General features: G+C 36.9%; 1 protein-coding gene across 3 annotated transcripts in view; it reads left to right on the top strand.

Annotated features, from left to right (window-relative positions):
* Grid2 (glutamate ionotropic receptor delta type subunit 2) overlaps window positions 1-27,926 on the top strand; it is a 1,393,268-nt gene that overhangs the window by 1,199,920 nt on the left and 165,422 nt on the right. For all 3 annotated transcript variants that reach the window (XM_035448865.1, XM_035448866.1, XM_035448864.1), the window contains one exon: window positions 21,298-21,464. In XM_035448865.1, coding sequence (XP_035304756.1) covers window positions 21,298-21,464 — 167 coding nt within the window. The remainder of the gene's footprint in view (window positions 1-21,297; window positions 21,465-27,926) is intronic.

The raw sequence follows: 27,926 nt of genomic DNA, 5'->3' as shown, positions 1-27,926 counted from the left end.
CTCAATGGGATGCCTGCCAATTCCTTAATAATACCCACAGGAAGGACTAAAACATATTGAATTGACTTAACACACAGTGAGCCCTCGCTTGCTCTGTATATGCTCTCAAACACCCTGCAGGACAACTGTCTGAAGAAGGAACTCTCATCAGGTGTGGAAAGAAACTCATTTACACTAAAACCATCCAATAAGAGGTCAGATAGGTTTCCCATTTCCGGCCCACACAGCCTGACTCTAGACTCCTGGTGTCAGTAGACCCCCATATACTATTGCCCAATCTCACTGCTTCCTTTCCCATGAAGGTTATTCCTGAACTTGCAAGGAATATAGTCCCCTCCAGCTTCTAAGCCTCTCGCCCCACTGCTTACTGTCTCTCTCTGTTTCTTCCACTCTTCCAGGCACCCACTCCTCCCTTTTTCCCACTCTCTTGCCCTCTCCTTTTAACATTTATTTTACTCTATTAAGCATAGATGCTTTTTTTAGATCACAGTCTCCGGAGGTTTATAATTAGTATATTGCTGGAAAAAAAAGAAACAAATAATAGTTTCCCTCATAAGTTGCTGTTTTTGTTTTATGTTAAACCAAACTCCTCCTGATTAATCGTCCTTGTTCTCTAAGTTCTAACCTAATACTAAGCAATTTTCCCCTAAGAGGTCAATTATAATTATTGTTTGTGTTTGCATTTTAATGTGCTTTACATTTATTCATTTTTGTTCCTACCAAAATACATTCACCTTGAAGGTAGGATAAAATTGTGGATGTCTAGGCAAAACCAAAATCTATCTTTCCCTCTGCCCTCATCCTTTCTCTTATAACATTTTGTATCTGTTTCTATCTTACTCAAACAAAATCATCTCTGTTTCTGCCTCTTGTTTGTGTATAAGAATTACTGTGAGCACAAAATAAAATACAGCTTCACAATGAGTATAAGTTGTATTTATTATAGCTGGTCATCTCCTCAAGGCATACAAAACCCACTCTAATTTGTCACTAAATAATTCCAGCCCTTTATAATGTTTCCTCTTTTAATTTCTCAATAATAACATATACTTGCTAAGATAATATATAATAAATAAATATTGCTGCAAGATTTCCTCCCACCTCAACCTCTGCATTTTACAGACCAAGGAATAACGCCATTTTGTTTGTGTATGGCATACAGCCCTCTGATGTGTTGGAAGATAATCCAGACCCAGCTAGTGTGCTTGGCTGGAACTCAATATGAACCTGCAGCAGTTTGTAACTTCAACATCTGAGCTACTACTGGAGTGTTCAGTATACCTTATTTGGAGATTAGAAAAATTTGAATCACTGTCATTAATAGGCACTTTTGAGCATAAGGAGAGTTAAAAGTGTTTCACCTAAAATGTAGAGTTAGACCAGCCACTTCAGGTGTACTTCAGGTAAATAGATTACAAGTAAATTGCAGGCATTTATTGATGTGAAAAGAGCTTTTAGATGATTGCATAAAATCTCCTGGAAACAGATTTATCATCATTGAAACTCCATATAGTTTTATCCTAAGTAAATTCACTTCTAAATGTATCATGTAATTTTGAGATAAAATTAACCTTAGATACTATCTTCCATCTTTTTCCATCGATGCACTAGAAAACAACATGATTACCCTCACACCAAAGCAAAAAGCATCTTTAGGTTCCACTGTTAGCCAAAGAAGGCAACGAATGGATATGACCAATGGAACTGGGCAAGAACTCACCCAAAATGCATTCTCCACTGAGCTTCTGGCCAAGTCCATAGCCAGCTCAAGACAGCATCCCTCAAGAACAGAGTTGAGGTATGTCAGCTTGTGGTACCACAGGATGAAATTCAGGCTATCAGAGCAACTGAAAACTAAAGAAATATCCAAAAATGGAGAAATACAGTGGTAAGAAATCCAATGATGCCTTCAAGACATCTTCAAATGTTTAGATGATCCTGAGCTATGTGTGTACCATATGAAGTCAGGCAATGCTAGACAGGGATAACTGGAGAGCCACAGTTGATCATAAATTACTGCTGCTTAGAAGAGATTTGAATTTGAATCCTGCCAAGCTAGATGGGTGGGAAATGGGAGATTACAATGAAATTCTGGAAGAATTTGTGGAATTAAATCCTTCACAAATTTAACATCTTTAATCAAGGACAAATGTGGCACACTGAATTCTACAAAACTAAAAAAAAAAAATATTCTGCTTTTCAAAGAAACTAATAAAACCTAAAAGGCAAGCCACCCAATGGGAGAAAATATTTACTGTACATATAAATATATACTCATATATTACAAAGAATTTGCCTCTCAATTGATAAAAATAAATTTAAAATTATATGATTACAAATAAGCAAAATGTGGTTTTCCTTGTCATGGTCTTGACCACCCTGTTGCTCATATGATTCTACTTTCCTCTCTTCAACTGACTCCAGGAGCTCAGCCCAGTGCTTGGCTGTGAGTCACTACATCTGCTTCCATCAGTTACTGGATATAGGTTCTATGAGCTGACTAAAGCTAGTGGGAGCTCACGGACTATGGACTCACAACTGGGGAATCTGCATGGGACCAAATTAGACCCTCTGAATGTGGGTGACAGTTATATAACTTGATTTCTTGGGGAAGCAGACTCTGGCAATGGCAACAGGATCTATCCCAGGGGCATGAACTGGCTTTTTTTTTGGAGCCCACTCCCTATGGTGGGATACATTGTTCAACCTTGATACAGGAGGGAGGAGCTGGGTCCTGCCTCAACTTGATATGTCAGACTTTGTTGACTCCCCAAAGAAAGCCTTACTGGCTCTGAGGAGTGGATTGGGGGGTTAGAAGGGGGTATGGGAGTGGTGAGAGAAGGGGACAGAGGGGAATAGGAGTTGGTATGCAAAATGAAAAATAAATTTAAAAATTAAGCAAAACATTTAAAGAACTATATCATAAACAAAGATATATAAATAAACAATAGAAAATACATGTAATTAAATTTTAATACTACTGTTAAGGAAATACAATTTAAATCACTATAATTTATATCCCACATTTAAAATTGCTATAATTAAACAGAAAAACCTATTTTATTATCTCTTTTATTATAAAATGGAAGACCTAAAGTTTGCAGAATTTAGGTTTGATTTGTTCTTGTTTTTCAAAATTCTTGAGATGCATCATTATGTCTTTTCTTTGTGCTCTTTTTGATTTCTTAAATGTAGCCGCTTAGGAATATAAATTTTCCTCTTAAAATTGATTTTAAGTTTTGTTGTGTTGTGTACTCATTTTCATTAAGTTCTAAAATTTCTTTTTCTTTATGAATTTTTTCCTTGACTCATTCATCATTCAGTAAGGGGTTCTTAAACCTCCTTGAGTGTATGCACTTACTAGAGATTATTGTCAGTTTTAAATCTTGTTGCATAATAGTTAAATAAGATACATGGATTATTTCAATCATGAATTTGTAAAGTTTGTTTTGTGTCTCAAAATATGATTAACTTTAAGAACCTTCTGCTGGCTGCTGTGTAGAATATATTTTCTTTGGTGCTTTGGTGGAATATTCTATAGATACTTATTAGGCTCATTTGATGTAGGATGTAATTTAATTCTAAGGTTTCTCTATTTATTTTTGTTCAGATGACCTGTCTATTGGGGAAAGCAAGATTTTGAAATCATCTACTATTATTGGATTGATGTTAAACTATGTCTTTAATCCCAGTAGTATGCCTTTTATGAATTTGGGTACACAAGATTTTAAAGCATAAACGTTAGTATTATAATGTTTTCTTGATTGACTATTTCCTTGACTAAAATGAAGTGACCTTCATTGTCTCTTCTGATTAGTTATAGTTTGAAACCTATTTTGTTGGATATTAGGATGGCAATTCCTGATTGCTTTCTGATCCTATTTGCTTCTTATCCACTCTTTCATTTTAAGGTGGTGCTTATTTTTAAAGCTAAAATAATTTCTTGTAGGGCAGAAAAATGAATTTTGTTGCTTAATTTGTTCAGCTAAACTATTTTTTGTTTTTGTTTAGAGACTTCAGGCCATTAATTGTGCAGTGAGTTGGCTACAGTCACTTTGTTGATTTCTTGCTGTTTGTGGTCTTAAATATGCTTTGTGTTTTCATTAATTATAGCTTTGTTTTTTCTCTTTGTTGACTTACTTTTTATCACCAATTTTAAGTATTGTTTCAAGTATTTTCTTTAAGGATGTATTGGTGGACACGAATTATTTTGTCATATTTGTATCATATAGAAAGTTTTTCTCATGCTCTCCATTGTGGCAGATAGTTTTGCTGGATACAGTAGTCCAGGTTGGCAGTCATTGTGTTTTAGAATTACAGTTCATTATTCTGGACTTGCTTTATAAGTTTCCATTGTGAAATCAGCACCTACTTTTAAAAAAAGATTTTTAGTTTGCATTTTCCTGATGGTTAAGAATGATGTGAACTTTTAAAAATATCTACCAGCCACTTGTATTTCTTCTTTGAAGAACACTCATTTCGGCTCCTTGCTTGCTTTTTAAAAATTTTTATATGATAATTTTTATTTTGTTTTATTTATATTTTTTCTTCACTATCTTTACCTCACAGATCCCTTGAGTATGTATTATGGCTTCCAGTTTATTTTTTATGGGATTTCTGACTGTACAAACAAGTGGATTTCTGGTTTTTGTGTCTTCTCTTAACTCTTATCTTTCTGTTTATTTGCTTTGTCTGATCTAACTGATATTTGATAAGTTTTCCATTACATGTGATTTGTGTTTTTCTCTTGAGCTTTCAATATTTGTTTTCCTTGTTTTAGTTTTTGTTTTATGATGGGATGGCGTGTGGACTTCTTCCATTGGTTTGATGTCTGTTATGAGAATCTGGCCTGCCTTGTTGAAGGAGCTCCATGACTTGAGCTATGTCAGGTAAATCTGATACATAGCTGTTTAAATGGACTTCGAAAACATGCAAACATGGCTCCTGAACTGTGGATCAGAGATGGCAGTGGTCTGAGGAGAGAATGGGAGATGAAATGTGACTCCCTAGGAAAAGTGGCTAGCAAATAAACCAAATTCATGGGCTTTAAGTTTAGAGCTAGGTTTATGCACGCTGAGATAGCACCAGGTGATGGCAGGAGCAGGCCTTTAAACAAACATATTTGAGGGTCTTGCGCCAGAAGCTAGGCCCAACAAAGGTAAACTATAATAGTCTCCTGATGGATTATTTTTTAGATGAGTTTAAGTATCTTATGGCTGGTTTTGGTTTAAAGTTTGTACTGTCAGATATTAGAATCTTCATACCAATTTGTTTTATTACCTCTTTAATATACCTCTTTATCTTTTAACTCGAAGTTGGTACCTTTTATGGTGGTGAGTTTCTCTGGAGACAGCAAAAAGATGGATCTTGTTTTATAATCCAGTCTGCTAACCTGTGAAATGGAGAGCTCTGGTATTCAGAATTATTATTGGCAGTTGTATATTAATTCCCTTTGTTAATGTTGTGACTTTTCTCAGATATCTTTAGATTAATTGTCATGATGTACTTGTTTGTTCTCTTTTAAATGTATTTATCTTTCTCTACAGTCTGAAGTGTTTCTTCAAGCACACTATGGAGATCTTTCTGGGGCATAAATTTCTTTAATCTCTTTTTGTCCGACACAGAATTTTTGGGGGGTGGTGTGTGTGTGTGTGTGTGTGTGTGTGTGTGTGTGTGTGTGTTTATGCTGGGTATAATAATCCAAGTTAGTAGTTGTATTCTTTCAGGACTTAGAATGTACATTTCCAAGTGCATGTAGATCTTAAAGTTAAACAAAGGCTAGAACGACGTTCCAAGGGTTGAGTACTTATTGCTGTTGCAGAAGACACAGGTTTTGTTTCCAGTATCATATCTTGTAGCTCACAACTTCCTATAATTGCAGTTCTTGTGTAATATGTAAGAGACTATGTGCTGTCACCATCTTAAAATGTCCTGTTTCCAAAACACAGCAAATTAACAATTGGGAAATACAAAATTCAGTCATTTCAAAACTGTCATAGCAAGTAAGCTTACAGTGCACCAATTCCTAATTCCATAGCTGATAATTAATTCTTCACTTCATTTTAGAAGGAAGTCTTATCATTTGGTGCTTAGGGAAGATTATTTCTGCACAGGCACTGCCTTTTCAGGATGGAGCAGTAGTCAAAGACTGAGTTTTCCTTTAACTCACCCTGCTGCCGATTCTCTGTCCTACAGCAACCCACTCATCTCAGTTGCATCTATGTAGTCATTCTAGAAAAATTTCTATGATCCAAGTGCTCTTAGTGCAATTGGGTATAATTATGTCTACTTAAAATGAGACTGCTGGAAATTCAAGAATATAGATTATGTTCTAAAATGTCTTTTCTCAGATAAAAAGCATACGCATTCTAATTTAATATGTCCAATATGGCAATTGATAGATTCATGTGACTTTAAATTTAAGTGATGTAGATTTAAAGGCTTTCTTAATTTCCTTTTGGTTGATTTGATAAAACACCCTGACAAAATAACTTTGGTGAAAGAAGACTTAGTTTAGCCCACCATGGTGGGGAAATCATGGCAGTAGGAACTTGAAGCAGCTGGTCATCTTGCATCCACAATTAAGAAGTAGATAACAAAGGAAGGCCTGGTGCTACTGAATTCCTTTTCTGTTCTCATGTACCCCAGAATCCCAGCCACAAAATGCTATCACCTACACTGGGTGGGTTTTCCCAACTCTTTTATCCCAATCAAGATAATCTCCCACATCCTAATTCAGAGATCTTACTCCCAGTTTCTAGATTGTGTCAAGTCGGCAATTAATACTAACCATCACAAATGCCATTAATATTTATATTTCCTCAGCCACATTACCTACCTTTCAAATGGTGAGTATCCTTGTGTGACTAGAGATTACTATCTTGGATAGCATAAATGCAAATCACTGTGAATATTTCAAAACTTTGTACTGAGCTGTGCTATCTGGCGCACACCTACATGACTGAATTCAGGTACATGTGAATCTTCTGCATCCATGCAGCTTCAAAGATAGTAACAACCAATAATGTATGTTTACTCAATGATCTATCATACATTCTGTTATTAGTTATCTGTCCTTAGTTATTTCCAGTGTTTGAGGTTTGGTGGGTAGAGATTATTGAATTGACAGAGTTCATTTTACACTAGGGCTAAGCACTGGGGAAGTGGTGTGATGGGGCAGGGAAAAGGGAAGCAGTCCAAGCACACCAGTCATTTGCAGTTACATGATGTTCAACAAAGCGAAAGAGGTGATAGGACATAGTGCTAAAGTGCCATGAAATAAAGTACAGTGATGCAACAAGATCGTGCAGGAGAGACATGAACACAGCCTCAGGCCAAGAAGAAGCTTCCATGGATAAGTCACACTTGAGCTGAGAAGAGATTTAGTATATGTCATAAAGTAGATAGCGGGGGATTGAATCAGAGAAAACTGTGAGCATAAAAGCACAAGGTGGAAAACAGATATTCAAAGCAAAAAACAAACAAACAAAAAACCCACAAATGAGGAACAGAGACTTAAGGAATGAAATTAAAATTAAAGGTAAATGATATTAATGTAGAAAGTGAATCCCATTAAAGGTAAAATCAAGCTACTTTTATGAAAGTTAAAGTATGTCATTTATTTTACAGTGTAATTACAAAGTAAACCTTCTAGACAGGGTGGCTCATGTGTAACCCAAGCACTCTAGAGGCAGAAATAGGGGTCCTTAGCAAGTGAAATCCTCACAAAACAGCAACAGCAAATTCAAAGTAAAATTCTAGGCATACAACAAAAATATAATGGGTTTTTTATTAGAAAATTCACCCCTAAAAATGGTGATTTCTGACTAATGATACAAATTTTACCCCCAAATTGTCAATAGCCATGTATTTGTATGCACATAATATTCATATATGTACAAATGTAACTACTCTTGGTATTTAGCCCATAATAATTTTAGATCCCTTTTTAACGTTCTGCCATCTTTCTCTACCTTTCAGCAAGACTCAGTTTTCTACACTAAAAATGCAATCAATAGGCTATATTGTACTATTTCATATTTTTCTCTAAGTATTTCTAATAATAAAATAGCATGTAGCATATACTTATGCTTTTATAGAATTTTTAGAAACTGATGCTTTTAAAAATAAGATTATACTACAAATAATTTTGGTCCCTTTCGTTTTCTCATTCTGTAAATTAATAATAGAGATCATTTTGAGGTGTCATGGCATGAACAAACTTTTTTAAAGGTCCCATCATGTTTCATGGTACATCATTATCCCTTGAGCAAAGATCATTACCACCGTATCCAATTTAGTGCCACAGTAAACAGTGACACACTGAGCACCCTCTGCATTAATATGACTTTTCCCTCCTTTGGAATACAACAACCCTGGGAATAGAATCACTGAGCCAAAAAGTCAGTGGTGTCCTTTTTAGGTATGAACAGATATAGCTCTTTTTTCCCTTTAATAAAAAATTAGAAACAAGCTCATTTTACATATCAATCCCAGTTCCCTCTCCTCCTCCCCTGCACCCCACCAACACATATCCCATTCCCTTTCTTCTCCCCATGGAGGGCGAGGCCTTCCATGGGGGATCTTCAGAGTCTGTCATATCATTTGGAGCAGGGCCTAGACCCTCCCCCGTGTGTCTAGGCTTTGAAAGTATCCCTCTATGTGGAATGGACTCACAAAGTCCATTTATATACTAGGAACAAGTACTGATCCACTACTAGAGGCCCCATAGATTGCCCAGGCCTCCTAACTGACATCCACGTTCATAGGATCTGGGTAGGTCCTATGCAGCTTTCCCAGCTATCAGTCTGGGGTCCATGAGCTCCCCATTGTTCAGGTCAGCTGTTCCTGTATGTCTCACCAGCCTGGTCTTGACCCCTTTGTTCATTACTCCTCCCTTTCTGCAGCTGGATTCCAGGAGTTCAGTTCAGTGCTTAGTGCGGGTGTCTGCTTCTGCTTCCGTCAGCTACTGGATGAAGGCTCTAGGATGGCATATAAGGCAGTCATCGATCTCATAATCTGGAAAGGGCATTTAAGGTGACCTCTCCAGTATTGCTTAGATTGTTAGTTGGTGTCATCCTTGTAGATCTATGGACATTGCCCTGGTGGCTGATTTCTCTTTAAGCCTATAATAGTTCCCTCTATTAGAGTATCTCTTTTCTTGCTCTCCTTATTCTTTCCCTGACTCAATCTTCCTGCTCCCTCATGTCCTCCTCTCCTTCCTCTTCTCCCCTTCTCTTTCTTCTAACTTCCTCTACCCTTCCCCCATGCTCCCAATTTTCTCAGGAGATCTTGCCCCTTTTCCCTTCCCCAGGGGACTATGTATATCTCTCTTAGGGTCCTCCTTCTTTCCTAGCTTCTCTGGCAGTATGGATTGTAGGCTGGTAATCCTTTACTCTATGTCTAAAATCCATATATGAATGAATATGTAGGGAGATATCTGCACACTTGTGCCACTAACCACTCCCAATTTGGGTGTGGCCCCAGGTGCGCTCAGGGCATGCAGAATAAAGGGCTGAGAGGGGGCGCTGGCTCTCTTTCAGGGTTCAGGTCCCGTTTTGAAAGGCTGCAGAGACTAACCTGGGCTTTCGGTTTATCATGTGAATAATTTCCCACAATAAATAACCAACATCATCATTATTCAGTGTACTATTATAATTCCTCAACATGAATGCATACCATGTTTGTCTTTTTGTGACTGGGTTACTTCACTCAGGATGGTTTTTTCTAGTTCCATCCATTTGCCTTCAAATTTCAAGATTCCATTTTTTTCCTGCTAAGTAGTACTCCATTGTGTAAATGTACCACATTTCTCTATCCATTCTTGCGTTGAAGGGCATCTAGGTTGCTTCCAGGTTCTGGATATTACAAATGATGCTGCTATGAACATAGTTGAACATATGTCCTTGTTGTATGAATGTGCATCTTTTGGGTATATGCCTAAGAGTAGAATTGCTGGATCTTGTGGTAGACTGATTTCCATTTTCCTGAGGAACCACCATACTGATTTCCAAAGTGGCTGTACAATTTGGCACTCCCACCAGCAGTGGAGGAGTGTTCCCCTTTCTCCACATCCTCTCGAGCATAAACTGTCATTTGTGTTTTTGATTTTAGCCATTCTGATGGGAATTAGATTTTGTCTCAGAGTTGTTTTGATTTGCATTTCCCTAATGGCTAAGGATGTTGAATACTTTTTAATGTGTCTTACAACCGTTTTAGATTCCTCTATTGAGAATTGTCTATTTAGTTCTGTATCCCACTTTTTAATTGGATTAGTTGGTGTTTTGGTGACTAGCTTCTTGAGTTCTCTATATATTTTGGAAATCAGCCTTCTGTCTGATATGAGGTTGGTGAATATTTCCCATTCTGTGGGCTGCTGTTTTGTCTTGCTGACTGTGTCCTGTGCCTTAGAGAAGCTTCTCAGTTTCAGGATGTCCCATTTATTAATTGTCAATCTCAGTGTGTGAGCTACTGTTGTTATGTTCAGAAGTGGTATTCTGTACCAATTTGTTCAAGGGTACCTCCCACTTTCTTCTAATAGGTTCTGTGTGGCTGGATTTATGTTAAAGTCTTTGATCCATTTGGACTTAAGTTTTGTGCAAGGTGATGGATATGAATCTGACTGCAGTCTTCTACATGTCATCATCCAGTTATGCAAGTACCATTAGATGTAGATTTTAGGAAAAAACAATTGTAACAATTTTCCACAAGCAATGTGAGAGGATGCATTTTTCCATGCCTCCCACTAGCAGTAGACACTGAAAGTCAGACCAATAGATCTAAAACAGTGGTCTACTTTCATTTTATTTGGTACTGACGCAACCACTATTGTGCTTGAGTGTTTTCTGATGCTTTTAGGGCATATGGATCTATTCCATTTTGACTTGCCTCTTCAGAAGCTCTACCTATTTTCATTTAACATCTAATTTTTTCTACTTAACAGTATTCACTTTTTGTCCACTGCATTCTAATATGTGTCAGTCATTTATTTACTGAAATGTTTTATTGGCTATATCTTCTTTCAACTATTCTATGTAAACAGTGTAACTTTGTGTATATAATTACCGGATTTCACAGTTTGTATAAAATTCATTTCATACATATACTATATGCAATATCCCAGTCTTTCTTTTAATGGGGATCTTATAGTTATTTGAACCATTCAATCTCATTATAAATTACTGCTTCTAAGTTTTTAAAAATGAGGTCAGGGGCAAGAACGTAGCTCAAACTCGGTAATAATGTGATTCCCTAGCATGCATGAAGCTCTAGACTAACAGTGTAGCTCAGTGATGGTGTGCTTGCCTAGAATACTTGAAGCTCAGTACCAACAGTGTGTCTCAGTAATAATGTGCTTGCCTAACATAAATGAAGCACAGGATGAACACTGTAACTCAGTAATGGTATGCTTGTCTAATAGGCATGAAGCTCTGGGCTTAATCTCCAACACTAAAAAGAAAAAAGAATTGAAAGAAACAGATTTTATTAAAAGCTACATTGTTTTGTGGTATTCAGTGGTGCTCAGGGTTTTGTTTAACATGTGTCAGATTTGATATTACTATCCAAAAGTGATCTGTCTCATTCTCAAATATTAGTTCCAAATAAATTAAATTTAATATATCTTATGGACATTTATAAAGATGTTCTGCATGCAACATCATTGATTTAATATTGATCTGGTTTATGGCTGGTGTATTTAATCTAAAAAAATACTATTTCAGACTTAGTATTTAATGTGTTTGGCTTGATAGTATTTTGGCTCGATGTTCAACTGTCTGGTTTGATAAGAAATATATTGCTTTGGGGTATAAAGAAAAATTTAAAAGAATAATATCAGTAAACAGTAAGTAGATGTATTATAGTACAGAAATAACTACACTTTTAGCACAGAATTCTGAAGTGGAAACATGATCCAAAAAAAATTGGTAGCTTTCTTTAGGTAAACAGTGTCTTCTCAACTACATTAATTAAATAAACAGCAATGAATAGGCGGGTAAGGCTTCTCAAATGTAAATGATTTTTAGCAAATTAAACATCTACTGTCATGGGGCTTTCTTTGTATACAAACTAGTTTGTGTGCCTTGGCAAGCTTCTACTGAAGAAGTAAACAACATGCTCCTGTTTGTGGTTTTTCGATATATTTGCATCTAGAATCTCTAGCTTCAAAACCTCACAATGAACACTTGAAGATCTCGTTGACAGGGAGACTGAATGCCTTGCCCAGTGCCTTCTACAGGGTCTCCATGCATGCATCTGGAGTCAATGCATTTTAAATTTCTGTGCAATATCACTTTGCCTGACTTGCCAGGAGAATGAATTTTAATGTTCACTTGTGATTTCTCTTTCCTGCCAGGAAACCCCCTGTACTTCCCTCTCGTCCTTCTCCAGTGTTCATTTTCCTTATCAGAGCAGTCACTCCAGTGAATCTTGCTATCATGCAGCCCAGAACTCCCAAGACATTCTTCACTGACTATCCTCTTTTGCCTCTCAAATTTGTTAGCGTGGGCTCATTCAGTTCTTTCCATTTCTTTTGCATTCTAATATTTCTCTCTAGCTTGGTGGAAATTCTTTCGGGGTGCTTATTTTAAAGACAGATTTCAGTCCTGTGAGAGTTGGTACATTTTGTAGCCACAGCTGTGTTTCATGATGTGATGATTATTTTCTTAAATTTCCATCCATTGAATATGCTATTTTTGCTATTTCAACTACAGAGTCATCTCTCTTGCATCTCTCTGTTCACTGTCTCTAGCTCAATGGGATGCCTGCCAATTCCTTAATAATACCCACAGGAAGGACTAAAACATATTGAATTGACTTAACACACAGTGAGCCCTCGCTTGCTCTGTATATGCTCTCAAACACCCTGCAGGACAACTGTCTGAAGAAGGAACTCTCATCAGGTGTGGAAAGAAACTCATTTACACTAAAACCATCCAATAAGAGGTCAGATAGGTTTCCCATTTCCGGCCCACACAGCCTGACTCTAGACTCCTGGTGTCAGTAGACCCCCATATACTATTGCCCAATCTCACTGCTTCCTTTCCCATGAAGGTTATTCCTGAACTTGCAAGGAATATAGTCCCCTCCAGCTTCTAAGCCTCTCGCCCCACTGCTTACTGTCTCTCTCTGTTTCTTCCACTCTTCCAGGCACCCACTCCTCCCTTTTTCCCACTCTCTTGCCCTCTCCTTTTAACATTTATTTTACTCTATTAAGCATAGATGCTTTTTTTAGATCACAGTCTCCGGAGGTTTATAATTAGTATATTGCTGGAAAAAAAAGAAACAAATAATAGTTTCCCTCATAAGTTGCTGTTTTTGTTTTATGTTAAACCAAACTCCTCCTGATTAATCGTCCTTGTTCTCTAAGTTCTAACCTAATACTAAGCAATTTTCCCCTAAGAGGTCAATTATAATTATTGTTTGTGTTTGCATTTTAATGTGCTTTACATTTATTCATTTTTGTTCCTACCAAAAACTCACCTGTAGAAGACTAGGTCAAACCAAGAGGAGTCTAACTCTGCCTTCCAAGTCTGGGATTAAAGGTCTGTACCCCACTGCCTGGCTATGGGGCCTGCTCTTAGGAGGATGCTTTGTATACCCACAGAAACTTATGAGATAAAAATTCCACTAAGTTTATTTAAGTTGGCCATCTAACATATCAACATGGAGACCTGATAGTTTGTTGGGTTAGATGAGTTTGTTTTGTATTTCAAGAGAGCATTTCTCCAGTCAAATTACAAGTTGGGAACCCAATGGAATCGTCTATAGCTCCAGCCCCATAATGAGCTTTCGACTTTTTCCATGTTGTGCATGGGCATGTGCACATGAAATGCCCAAGATAATATATAGAAATAAATGATTATTTAAGCAAACATTTTAAGAGGAAAACTAAAAATTCATTAAAAAGTCCCCTTCTCTATCAAGTAACACCAATATATCACCTAAAGGAATTTACATGCAAAAAATGCAACTTTAAGGCAATTATCACAAAAAAACATTTTGAAGATATTTCAAAAACATGCATAATAAATGAGATAAATGTTAAGCAAACAAAAGAACAATGATGATTAAAAAGTCCCCTTCTCATCTCCATTGACAAGATCCTTTCAAGAAGCATCCAAAAGAACATTTTGAAGGTATGTCAAAAACAGTTAAATGATGATAGAAATTCCAGGCATCAGATCAACTGGAAAAACTAAAGAAATTCCAAGACTGGACTTCTCACTGGGTTCAAATCCAATGATGCAGACATCCAAGGAATTTTAGATTTAGCAGCTTATTTATCTACTACTATCAATCAGGCAATGCTGAGAGAGTTCATAATAATTTATTGACAGTTGATCATAAATTTCCTGATAGAAAGCAGTTATTTGAGTAGTTAAGGTTAATCCTTCATGAATACCTGTAAGAATAGTGAGTGAGTTTCCAAAATGCTAGATGGTTATTTCCAGTGTGTCTATTTAAAAAGTAATCTCTATGTTTTATATGTTTTCTTGATGTCTTTCCTTCACTTTTATGCCTCCTCTCCCTGAATGTGTTTAAAGATATCTGTGTTGAATCCTTTGGTTGTTATCTCCTTCACAAATGATCTAACAACAGAATCTTTAATGTTTAATTTTTGATTTTTTTGTTTGCAAGTTTGGGTTTGGAATTGTTTTTGGTTTTTAGAACAAATTTTATTTTCCTCTAGGTCACCCAAGCAGTGTCAGTATGGGTTTTATCATAAGGTGGGACATTAAATCAAATCTAAAAAAAAAGACAAAGTAAACGAAAAGCCAAAAGAAACTCTAGCATATTTTGCCCACTTGGACAGCACTTTAGATCTGTTTTTTCTATATTCTTGTAAACAAAAAATTTTCTGACTCATGGCTCTTAGGAAGCCCAATAGGAGTATCTTTGAGTCTAAAGGGACCACTGTTGGGGGAGGAAGAGACTAAACATGAAAAAGAAGAAAATGCTTGAATGTTAAAACAGTGCATGGTTCAACTGTTGGAGAGCAGAGTTAATTTTGGAAGAGAGGAGGAGGAGCTCTCGACAATGATGACACAGATTCTCTCCTGACAGGAGGATCAGGAGGAGGAGAAACCCTTAATTATCATGTTCCACTAAGTTTATTTAAGGGCCATCTATTGCTCAACATGGAGACCTGAATTGTTGGGTTAGATGGTTTGTTTTGTTTTTCAAGAGATGGTTTCTCCAGTTTTTTTACCTATGTACAAATGGACATCGGAGCCCATTCCCCATAGAGGGATACCCTCTCAGCCTAGACACATGGGGGAGGGCCTAGGCCCTGCCCAAAATGATGTGACAGACTTTGATGATTCCCCCATTGAAGGCCTCACTGGCTATGAGGAATGGATGGGGTTCGGGGGGATGGGATGGGAGAGAGAGAGGGGAACAGGGATTGGTATGTATATAAATAAATTTAAATTAAAAAAGGGAACTCACTTGTAGATCAGCTAGTGAAAAAAGATTAACTTTTAACTGGTTAAGGTCTGTACCACACTTGGCTATACCTGCTTTAAGAATGCTTTTAACCAGAAAGACCCATTATATAAACTAATTTTTATTATTCTGAAGCACTGAACATATATATTTAGATTAACATGTCCATTTCTGGAGGCTGAGATGAGTTTATACAAGCATTTGCTATGTAGCACTCAAATTACAAGTTGGGAATATAAACTCCCAGGAATGAAATTTCTTGTGTGTGCATCATTGCACATGAAATCACTAAAAATGCAATGAATTTTTTTTCTAAAACATTAAAAAGTCCCCTTCTAAAATCCAATATATCACTAAAGGAATTTACATGCAAAAAATGCTTTTCAATATCAAAAAAAACATTTTATATTTCAAAAACAGTAAATGATGATGCAAATCCATTGACAGATCTTTTGTAAAGTTTGCTGTCTACTTCTCAATTGCATTCATCCTTCAGGCTTATTTGCTGAAGGAACAAAACATTAGCAGAAATTTATCTGATCAGATGATTTGTTTGCTGATGTCTCCACCATAATTTATTGACAGTTGATCACCATTGTATGGGAAGCATGATCAGATGAAGCAGTTATGAAACAATCATGGAGTAGTTAAGGTTAATCCTTCATGAATACACTGTAAGAATAGTAGTATTTCTCTTATTATACAAGTGGTTATCAGATTTTAAAAAAGTAATCTCTAACTGTTTTATATGTTTTCTTGATGTCTTTCCTTCACTCACCTCTCTTGTAGAAGCCTCAATTCCTCTCTATTATATCTGGTTTGAGGAAGAGCCCTTTACAAAGAATGAATTTATTGAATGTTTAATTTTTTTTACTTTATTGGTGGTTGGTTTGCTGGTTTGTGTTTGGGTTTAAATATGATTTGGTTTTTTAAAGTAGTTTTTTTTTCCTTAGGTCACCCAATTGTAATTGGCAACATAAGGTGAAACTGTGTACTTCTTGCCTCCATTGGTATCAGATAAAGTAACAAAGAAACAGTCAGGCTTACTAAATCAGCACACTTTCATTTTTCAATACTTAAAATGCTCTACCCCAGCATCTTTGAAGAGGATCCAGGAGTATTTTTATTTTGTTGAAAAAAATTTTTTCATGCAACTATTCTGATAATTCCTCTGAGATCCTCCCCACATTTTTATTCAAGAATTTTGTACAACATGTTTATCACATTCATGACTCCTCCTATATTCTCCCTGCCCACCCAACCTTGAATTTTCTTTGTTCTTCCCCATCAAGTCCAGTTTTCACATTACTCTTAGAAGTGGTGCTTTCCCTGGACTGCCATCACCTACCAGGAGTCAGATTATTGTAGAAAGATGACTTTCCTTTTTGTGGACTAGTAAATGCCAAGAGCTCTTCAGCAAGTGGTAGGATTTTGTGTCCACCCTCCTGCCTCCATGCTAAGACCTTGTCCAGTTTGAGCGTCTGCAAGTCTGGTGTATGTTGTCATAATTGCTGTGAATTTATAAGTTCAACCCTTCTGTTGTGTCCAGGGGACACTGTTTTCTTGAAGGCATCCTTCTCTCTGGCTTTTAGATTGTCTTCACTAAAGCCAAGTTTCCTCAGAAAAAATGGCTGCAATGGGCTGAGCATGGCAACTCTTTTTGTCTGTTGGGGGTGGGTAGTATGTATCAATTGCCCACTACTTCAAGAAAAAGCTTCTCTGATAATGGGTGAGAGATTCACTGCTGTATAGGTGCAGCAATAAGTCATTAAAAGTCTGTTTTAAACTATGTTCACTTAACAAAATAATAATATTCCATTCTCCTCTAGAGCCAAAGACCCACAAGCTCTTGGCCCCAATAAGAGTTCTGAGAATGGGTTCCATCTCATGGAGCAGGCCTTAGTTCAAATTAGAAAGTAGTTGGTTACTCCGAAAACAGTCATGTCACTATTCACAAAAGGGCATATGCTGGCAGCCCAGTCATTATCCTAGTTCACAGCTGGCTGAGACTCATGGTTACTTTTCTCTAATAGTGTACCACGGCATCTTAATATCTCTACTTTGGTCTCCACACATGGAGAACATCAGCAGTAGATATCATCTTGTGGGCTTCCTCACAAATTATGTTACAACAAAGGGCAAAACAAAGTGGTCAGGGAAATATGACAAGAAAGCACTTTTTCCCTTTGCTTGACCCAGAATAAATCCCCACACTGATAAATAAATCAATGCCATTCAGTTTAGCTGCTAATACAAAATGTCCTCAAGAACAAAAGCTGGTTGAAATTTTCTGAAACATCCACCACCTACTCACATTTTTAAAATTGTTTTGTTGATGTGGCTACAGACTATCGTGACACCATCTTAATGGCTCTCTTTAAAACTTCACTCATAAAGCTTCCTAGCATTAAATTTCTAGAAATAACATATGTAATGGCAATGATAATGTTGCCAAACATTGAGGTTCAGTGCCACAGCTCACAAAGTAGTACCAATAGCACTAGAATCCTTTTCTAGTTAGCAAAGAGGGATGTACCCAACCATGGAGCACCATTCTAAAGAAGCTAGAAGAGGTACTAAAAGGGATAGTGGCTATTGGCACAGAAGAGAATAGTCAAATTAAGTTCCTAGAGAAAGTTTCAATGTCACAGATATATCTCAAAAACTACAGACATAGACAGAAGAATCTGGAAGTAGACCAGACATTTGATGTCTGGTACAAAGGTTCAGAAAAAGAAAAAGAACTATGAAATAATTCTGCAGACATAAGATTCAATATAGGAGAAACTTGGCCAAATATTTCCAGTTTCTCCTACATCAGCACTCTAGGATTCTCTCCCTGGTAACTTTTTATAAACTTTATCTGTAGAAAATGGTCCCTTACACTAATGTTTCATCAGTAGCAACAGAAACATCTAAAGAATGCCATGCATACTCTGTCAGTGTTGTGGAAATGCATACTCCCAGGTTTTGAGCTTCCAATATAGTAAATTTGTGATTTGATCTTGTATCTTCATGTCTATTACAAGAATTCCCTGGTGGTTGTAATGGTTGCAGTCTGGGAAACTGCCAAGAGTTTTAAATCATTAAATTTTCAGGAGAAGCATTTTACTGAAAAAGCAAAATGTAAAGGTACGGCAGGTAACTATATAGGCCCTAAACTGTCCCTTTTAAATCTAGAATTGTACCATACATGATAGGTCATGCCTTTAATCCCCAACACCAAGGAGGCAGAGTCAGGTGGATTTCTCTTTGTTCAAAGCCAGCCTAGTATACATAGTAAATTCCATGAAAACCAGAGTTGCATAGTGAGACCTTGCTCCAGAAAGAAAGAAAGAAAAAAGAAAGAAAGAAAGAAAGAAAGAAAGAAAACATGAAATTTTGAATTGCACAAAGTTCTCAAATAACTTGAGGAAAACATATATATATATATATATATATATATATATATATATATATATATGGATATGGATATATGCATATACCCAGAATTTATCTGAGATCTGATTCTTTGATCCTTTTGCTTGCAGAGTAAGCAGTTTAGTCATTGTGCCATCTCCAATGTCCCCTTTCATTTTAGTAATGCTACATTCTTCTTTTAATATAAATAAACTAACTTTGGGGTAGAATTATTTGTCATATGAATCCACTGAATTTTATAATTGTATATAATAATTTCCAGATAAATTTTACTGAAATATATAGCATAATTGCTTATTTCATTCCTTTTCAAATTTTTAAATTTTATGAGTATTTTGCCTGAATGTCTGTACACCATGTGCTTGTCTGGTGCCCTGAGGTGACAGAAACAGATGTCATATCCCCTAAATTGGAATTACAAAAGGTTGTAAGCAACATGTGGGAATCAAACCCAGGTCCTCTAGAACAGTGGCTCTCATCCTGTGGGTTATCACCCCTTTGGGGGCTTGAACGACCCTTTCATAGAAATTGCCTAAGCCCACCAGAAAACATAGACATTTATGATTCAAAACAGTAGAAAATTACAGTTTGAAAGCAGCAACAAAATTAATTTTATGGTTGGGGTCAACATAATATGAGGAACTATTTTAAAGGCTCATAGTATTAGGAAGGTTGAGAAACAATACTGTTGAAGAGAAGTTCCTCTCTCCAGCCCCTTCATACTCACTTTCATGATAAATTTCTGCATTAGCTACTTTTTATCACTGTGACCTAATACCTGAGAAAAAACTTAAGAGTAGAAGGATCACAGTATCAAAAGTTTCAGGCCATGGTTCCATGGCTCGGTTATTTCTACCCTCTGTATGGTAAGACAGAGAGCATTGTAACAAATCAATATGCAGAGAGCAGGGGAGCGCTTCACCTTAGGTGTGGCAGGCACAAAGAGGAAGGGCCCAAGAATAAGGAATATCTTCCAAAGCCTACAATCTGCTGGCAAGAATTAGGCTCAGCTCCCAAGAGTCTATGCAGCTATGAGCCGGTCACTGAACTGAACACTCATGAATTCCATGCCCTCATGACCCATCCACCTCTGACCCACACCACCAGCTGCAGCCTCAGTCTTCTACACATGGTCCTTTGGGGGAGACATGTCAGACCTAAACCATAATCATGGGCTCTCATATGAGGTATTGCTGAGTAAAATAAATCACTAAAATATATCTTAGATGACACTACTAGAATTTATGTTTCCATGTATTAATAAAGAAGGTTGGAGAGTTGTTTTCTTCATTGCAATGACCATCGTTGGGAGAAGACTTCTTTGGGACAGAGGACATAACAATAATGCATAAGATAAAATTTTCTGACACATGTTAACGAAATATTCAAGAGGGATTTATTGTAGCTCCATGTTTAAGAGCTCCATAACCTGTAGATGGACTCAGGGGGACAAAAAAAGACAAAGTAAAGCTTGCAGATAGGGTGGTATTAGTAATTTCTCCTTAATGTGAATTATAAATCTTTCTGCTGAAGCTGCTCCAGCCCTGCTGTCACGTGGGCGCTTTCTGCCAGCCTCCTGAGTACTGGTTGAGTTCTGCCCACTGTATTAGGCCCCCAAATAATACACAGAGATTTATATTAGGTACAAATGCTGCTTGGCCAATGACTAGGATTTCTCATCTGCTAGCTCAGTCTTAATTATCAACCATAATCATAAGACTTATCTTATGGAGGATGCCAGCAGAATGTATCCTGTCTTCCTGGGTTCACATGGCGGCTCCTGAGCAGAGAGCAGAAGAAAGAGGAAAAGAAAGAGAATGACTTCCTTCTTGTCCTTGCTTAAATGCTGAAGCTGCCTGTTATGTCACTTCCTGCCTGGATATCTTTACTACATTTCCCCAAATCCTCCTTGACTCCTAGTCCCATCTATCTTGCTTTTCTATTGGCCAACAGTACTTTATTCAACAACCAATAAGATAAACATACACAGAATGACATTCCTCAGCACATAGGACATGAGGAAGCCTTATTGAGTGTAAAGAAGTTACCTAGTTTAGACATCTAGTAACCTAAGAGGGTCAGCATCTCTTAATAATTCTAGAAGCATAGATTTTTAAGAGTTCCTCAAACAAAAATCTAAATAGCAAGACTCACTGCAAGCTCAGAGACATGCCTTTAGACTTCTTCCAATACACATGACAACTGGAACTCAAGGATCCTCTTATTATAAGCCATGTTCCCTGGAAGCATTGCTAGTTCTACCTTCATCACATTTCTAGAAGTAAACAGCTATATAGTAACAGAAACACAAATAAGAGTTTACTCAAATGCACATAAATATCCTATAATTTTTGCATATATTATTGTAATATTTATTATTCTATGTAATTTTTAACCTTAAGTCCTATTTGTCCTTCCCCTCTATTTTCACAGGTAAAATATGGAAACTATGCTTTTGTATGGGACGCAGCTGTATTGGAATATGTGGCTATCAATGACCCCGACTGCTCCTTCTATACTGTTGGGAATACTGTTGCTGACCGGGGGTATGGCATCGCACTGCAGCATGGCAGCCCATACCGAGATGTCTTTTCACAAAGGTAAGACTGTTCTAAATTAAAAAGGAGGGAACTTAGACTTTTAAAATGTACTTGGCTACACTGTCTGGTACATCACATTTTTCGTTCCTTTATAAAAAGCATTGTATGAAAGCAGTTCCTAGAAATGGCTATCTTTCAAGAAGATTCTTGTCTAAAACATGTCCTATTTCTCCGTAGATAAGATGAATGTATATAACTTATATAATTGCTGTATATAACTTCTTTTACTCTCCAAAATCTATGTGCCAAATAGAGTAGATGCACTACAAATTATGATGGAAGCTAAGCAGGCTAGTCTACATTTAAGGAAGTGAACAGCATAGAGTTGTAGAAAATTAAACTTATTTCTAAGACCAGTAAAGCACAAAATGTACTTTGGGACCAAATTAGAATATTTTCATCAGAATTTTATGAAGGAAATGGTAAAACCTTTAAAACGCCCCTATCTGCTATAAAAGTTTATATGAGATGTTTGTCATGGAACACTAGATAAAGCTTTTAGAGATAATACATTCAGCTTCAAACCAGAATGTTCTGTGACAGGAAATTGTTTAAGAAAGGAAGTTTGATGATATTTTTAGATTAATAATTTCTATCATAGAGAATCACACTATTTCATTTTATTTACAAGACAAATTCTGACTTCAGAGAGGGCCAGTATTTTCTAGGTAGAGATATTGTTTGTGTGACATTAGTTGTACCCTCTATTAATTGATACTTGCTGGAAGAAAATGAGCAAGGTCAGAAAAGCTCTTGGATTCAGACAGCAAGCACTAAGCACAAATCTCAGATGTGGTTCTTCAAATTGTAAAAATAGCAAAGTGGGAGTAAATTCAGAGAGCAAGGGTCTACACAGCACCCATTCATCACTTATGTCGAAGCTTTTCCATTTAGTAACTATAGAAAAGCTAGACCTTTCTCCTCTGAAAAACGAGGAAGACATATTCTAACAATCTGTATTAGTCAGTTGTTTTGGAGACAAAAACAAACTGCAAAGTACTGATGACTTACAGGAGTAAATCATTTCTGTTCTTAAACCATGAGGAGGGCTGCCTTCTGCTGTGATCTGTGAGTCACCTGAAGATCTATTTTCTGTTCAGCTCCCAGTTGTATTGCCCCGGTTGGCAAAGCATCCTAGTGTAGGTTAGCCTCTTCTCGTTGCAAAAGAGAATGTCAAGCACTTGCTTTCATGACTCTCCTCTGTCTTAAATACAACACACATTCCTTTACTCATATGCCACTAATCAGGTTCAATGGAGCAGTCCAATGTATTTCCCCTAAAAGTAAGGGGTATACAGTTACAATTATCTAATATCCCATTAATACCTTCTCGTTCTACATAAATAAGACAAAAACAAAACACATGTAACTGAAAAGCAAAAAATAAGGTTGAAATAATGATTAATCTATCAAAAGACATTTATTGATGAACGGATTCTAAGAGGAACAAGCTGAAAATCAATCATACCACAGTGAAACAGAATACAATAGACTTGCAGCTTAGTTGGAAATCCAAAACCCACTCACACGAAATAATAACAGCATAGATATTTCAGTAAATGTGCATAATGTGCATTGACACATACATCTACGTATAGAATACCAATTCCACTTACATATTTAGTGTTAAGTTGTGTAGTTGAGATGTGAAAAGAACTGAAGAGAATACTAAATAGAATTAAGCAATGGGAACATGATTAATAGCTCTCCAGAGAAGGTGAGCCTTGGACTTGATATCCAAAATATTAGTTGAGAACAGTTAGATTGAAAGGAAATATATAATGCATAATAAAATAATAGACACCACAGGAAAGAATGGATGACAGCACAATGGATTGAGAAACAATAAGGAAATTTCATGTCTAAAAGAACATTGAAATTTGTATAATAGGGCATAAGCGGTAGAAAAGCCTATTGTTGGTTCTGGAGCTCATGAGTAAGATAGCAAAGCTGGCATTAAAGGGAAGGTTATCCCCATCTTATGTGAAGGATGAGATTTAATTGACAAATACTAGAGCAAATGTGGTATCCTGAGGTAGTGAAGGTCTACTCTGAACTGGCTGAAAAGAGTGAGGAAAGATGAAATAGAAAAGCTGCTTCTAAGAAATGGGGGCATTCTTCATTTTCATGTGAGGCTGGAAAGAAAGGTCAAGCAAAATGCAATGTAGTTCCCTGCCAAAGGACCAGCAAAGAAGCCCAGTGCATCCATGATGTCAGCTGAGAAAGGGTAGTTGATTATGGCTATGGTTATGGTTAACTGACGATCATGCCACTAAAGATGCTCTTAGTTGTAACATCTTGTTTCTTAGTCTTTTGATATATTGTATCAGAGATATATTAAATTAATCATACCAAGCACTTGTTTCTTAGAATCGCTGGAACCCCTCCTTTATTAGAGATTTTAATTCTAAAGAAACACACTTCATTGAGCTCCTAAAAATGCAATATAAAGAATTGGGCATTGTTTCTCTGTGTTTTATTTGCATTGTCAATATGGGAAGCGGGAATTGTCCCTTTCTATGTAGCTCCTTAGTATCAACTGCCTGAATTCTGATTCCTTGTACATCTGGAGGAAGGTCAAGCCAGGACTGGAATATGCCTGGACAGCCACGCATGTGTCAGCTCATTTCTTTAAATACATGTGCAACATTAACTTGTTCCCCAGAATCTCTCCCTGGAATCAGAATATATATGCAGGCATTCCCTTTTGTTATCACTAAAAAGGAGATGGGATATTAACTGGTTTTAAAAGTTACAAAGAATATCAGCAGTAGCCACTGTCAACACTGGTGATTCTTATCTGCAGCTTTGATGAATGAGCTCATCTCATGCACTGATTACACCAGATCACTAAAAGCTGTTGTGACTGTTTTAATGGAAATTAAATACTCTGATTGATAATTTCAAAGTCTTTTCAGTAATTTTCAGATGACTTTATATCTGTACCAAAGTAATACAATACATATTGAATACCATATCTAAAAAGTATGTGTTGATACAGTAACCACTTGTATTATCTTCTTTGTCAGGTTTTACAAATGCTTGTGTATGTTATGGAGATGTCATGCAATCATAAGCAATGTTTCACAATTGCTTGTCACAGATTTGCATGTTAGTGCAGGACAATTATGCTTCAAGTGCTTACACTGAGTAGAGACTAAGCCTGGGGTGAGCTCAGAATACATGGGCTGTATTGAAATCCCTCCACTTACATGGGTGTGTATATGTGCATGTGTGTGTATATACACATATATGTATATTTAGGAATTTCATTTGTATGCTAACTTCTCTTCTCAAAACTTAGAGGCTACCAAGAAAAATTAACTCCTGTGTCCATGGAGTCCATTGTTTATGAAGATGAGTCATGGCTTACCTATTGGCTTCCATGACTGACACCCTGAATATGGATTAATATGTTATTCCTAACTTACACAGAAACAGCACTGTCTTCTAAGATAGTTGTTAACATTCGGGAAGATTTATTGAGTGAAAGAAATAGTATGATGAGGTCCTTTTCAATATTAAGTAACAATCCTAACATAAGCTCCTTAGCACCACTATGAACTCACTTTACATTTGAGAAAACTTATTGAAAGATTTACAGTTTTCCAAAGTTACAAACCTGGGAGGCAGGGATGTCCTTTGAATGCAGCTAACACACTAACAGCCGGCACATGTAGCTCAGCTGGACATTAGTAATCTGGAAAGTTACTAAAGACTTAGCCATCAGATCAGATGTGTGCTTTCATTGCTAGCAAATTTAGCATATGTGGTTTATGTTTGCTATGCATGCATACATGTGGATGTGGTTACATGAATCTGTGCTGACATATGGAGGCCACCAGATGTCAAATGTCCTGCTTTATCACTCTCATATGGTAGTTGTGTTTCTAACCTTTGACAGACCTCCATGGTGTTTTCTATATTTTGATTTCATCATCTACCAACAGTGGAAGCATTGCCTTTCCCCATGCCCTCACTAGCACCTTCTAATCTTTGCCTCATTTTTATATTAAATGTTCTTACTGTACCTTATAGTCCCATGATGATTAGTGGCATTGATATTTTTCTTAGACTTGTTATCCCTTGTCACCCTTTTAAGATATTTATTTTGACTTACTGTACATTTCAAATTTTTTTAGTATTGAGTTTTGGATCGGCTTTATATATTCAAAATATTTGCTCCTTGTCAAACATTCAGGCTTTATGTTCGAAGCATCATTTATAATCATTCTCCAGTTCATGAGCAGAGTGTCTTTGCTGATAGTTGATTGGCTATTTGAGTCTAGTCTTTCTATTTACTTTTGAAATTCTGTATGTCTTTTCTATGCCAGTCCATTCTGTTTTAACTGCTAGAACTCTGTGATGGATTGTGCTATTTGATCAGTCTACAAAAAATATGAATTTGAAAAGTATTGACTAGTCTGAGGGAATCCACCTAGATCCATGATATAAGCTCCCATGGCCAGAGGTTTTATTAGGAAAAGTATTCCAAGTGGAAGGAAACCAAGCACATAAGAGATATGTTAAAATAGAGTTTTAATGAAAGACTAAGTAAGTTAAATACCTGGAAAATGGGAAAGGACTGAACTAGTGCAAAGGAAATGCAAATAGGAGAGAAAGGAAGAATGACCATCAAATAGACACCAAAAGCAAGAGAAAGAGGAAGGAAACTGAACATGAACTCGTCAACCTTACTGGCTGGTGGACAAGGAATTTTCATGTTGGTCTAGACATAATGACACTGAGCACTAGAGGGTGATCCAAACATCAAACAGCAGCAAAGCAGACAAGTGATGGTGTCTGGTGGGAGGGTGGGGGAGTGGTTAGAACAGTGGATATAGACTCTCATCATCAACAGGAGGAAATTAATAGGCAGACAATGGAAAGGGAGCCAAAACAGAGGGGAAATGGTGGCAAAATTGCTCCCTAGTTTCTTGCTTTGTTTACTCCCTTTTGCCTTTCAGAGTCACCAGTCCACTTGAATTTCTTAGTCTGTCTCCTGGAGCACAGTCATCTCATCTCACCATTCTTATTCCCATACTGGGTATTTTGTGGGCCTCCTCATGGCTCACCTCCACATGAGGTATCCTTCTCAAATGCAGCTCTCGCCAAGTCTCCATCAATTTCAGTATTTTATCTTCCTAGCAACATCGATTTTACCTTTTGATTGTCATTTCTTTGGTTCATTCTTGACTTTTCAAATGTTCCAGATTTTTAGTTCACAAATAATTGCAAATTATTTTATCTTCTTTAAAAAATAGATAATTAATTATACCTAGTACTTATTTAATACATTTCTGTTAATCAACCTTTGAAGGAAAAGAGATAGTACTAGCTTTACTGGGAGTCTTGATAGGAAACTTACTCAAGATATTAAATATTATGATCTGATCTACTCAATAAACTGATCTACTCAATAAACATTTAGCTATTTATTGACCAAGTAGTATTGAATATGGGTTACCTTTCTTGTTTCCCTTTCTTTCTTTCTTTCTTTCTTTCTTTCTTTCTTTCTTCCTTTCTTTCTTTTTTCCTTCCTTCTTTCCTTTCTTATTTCCTTCCTTCCTTTCTCCTTTTCCTTTTTTGGGTAATTCTGCAGCCCATGCTAACCTGTAATTGTGTGCAGTCTAAGGAAGCATCCCTCCTGCTGGGGTAACAGGTATGGGCTACAGTTTCTGGCTGTTACTCTTTTCTGGTGACAAAAGAGCAAGTGATTTTCACTAAGTCACTATCTTCCTTGAGTTTATATTACAGTAGAAAGCCAGAGAAGGAGAGCTTACATTAAGTACTGGGGCAGTGTCATATTGGAAATGTACTTTGAAGAAAATACTATGAGAATAGAGAATAGTGACAGATCTGTGTACAGGTGGACCAGAAGCGGCTTCAAGGAGGCAGCATCTGGTCAGAACTGAAAATATGAAAATTGAGGGCTGTATGAAAAATATGAAAAGAACAGTTGTAAAAAGCTATTCCATGGTAAAAAGTTTAGAGAGTCCAAGGAATGCAGGGAGTGAACAGACAGGAGACGGATGGGCCGCGAGAGTAAAGCATCAAATGGGCCATATATGCAAGTGCAGTGTTGCCAGAGTTCCAGAATAAAAAGTTCAGAGCTTTGTCCTCTAAGGAAAGTGAGCTGCAGACACTATGGAAGCAAGAGACCTGCTGAAAAGTAAATGCTATAGAAGGCGGAATGACAGAGGAGGGTGTGAGGAGAGTGAGCGCAGGGAGGCCAGCAGAAGCCAGTGCAGTGGTCCAGAGATTCCACATCATGGAGGAAAGCAGTAGGGTCTGGTCTGATACACCCTAGAACCTGATGGGGCTCCAAAAAGCTGCCTGTGAGATGTAAGCCAGAGGGGTGTAAGAGTGACCTAAGGGAAGTCAAAAAGCAAGCGGGATGGAGACCTCAGCCTTGAGTTTGGTAAACTTGATATTTTCATTAGGAAGACTAGTTAATGTTAT

The sequence above is a fragment of the Cricetulus griseus genome, chromosome 8, assembly GCF_003668045.3.
Source record: "Cricetulus griseus strain 17A/GY chromosome 8, alternate assembly CriGri-PICRH-1.0, whole genome shotgun sequence".
NCBI classification, from domain to species: Eukaryota; Metazoa; Chordata; class Mammalia; order Rodentia; family Cricetidae; genus Cricetulus; species Cricetulus griseus.
This window is presented reverse-complemented; position numbering and strand designations above follow the sequence as displayed.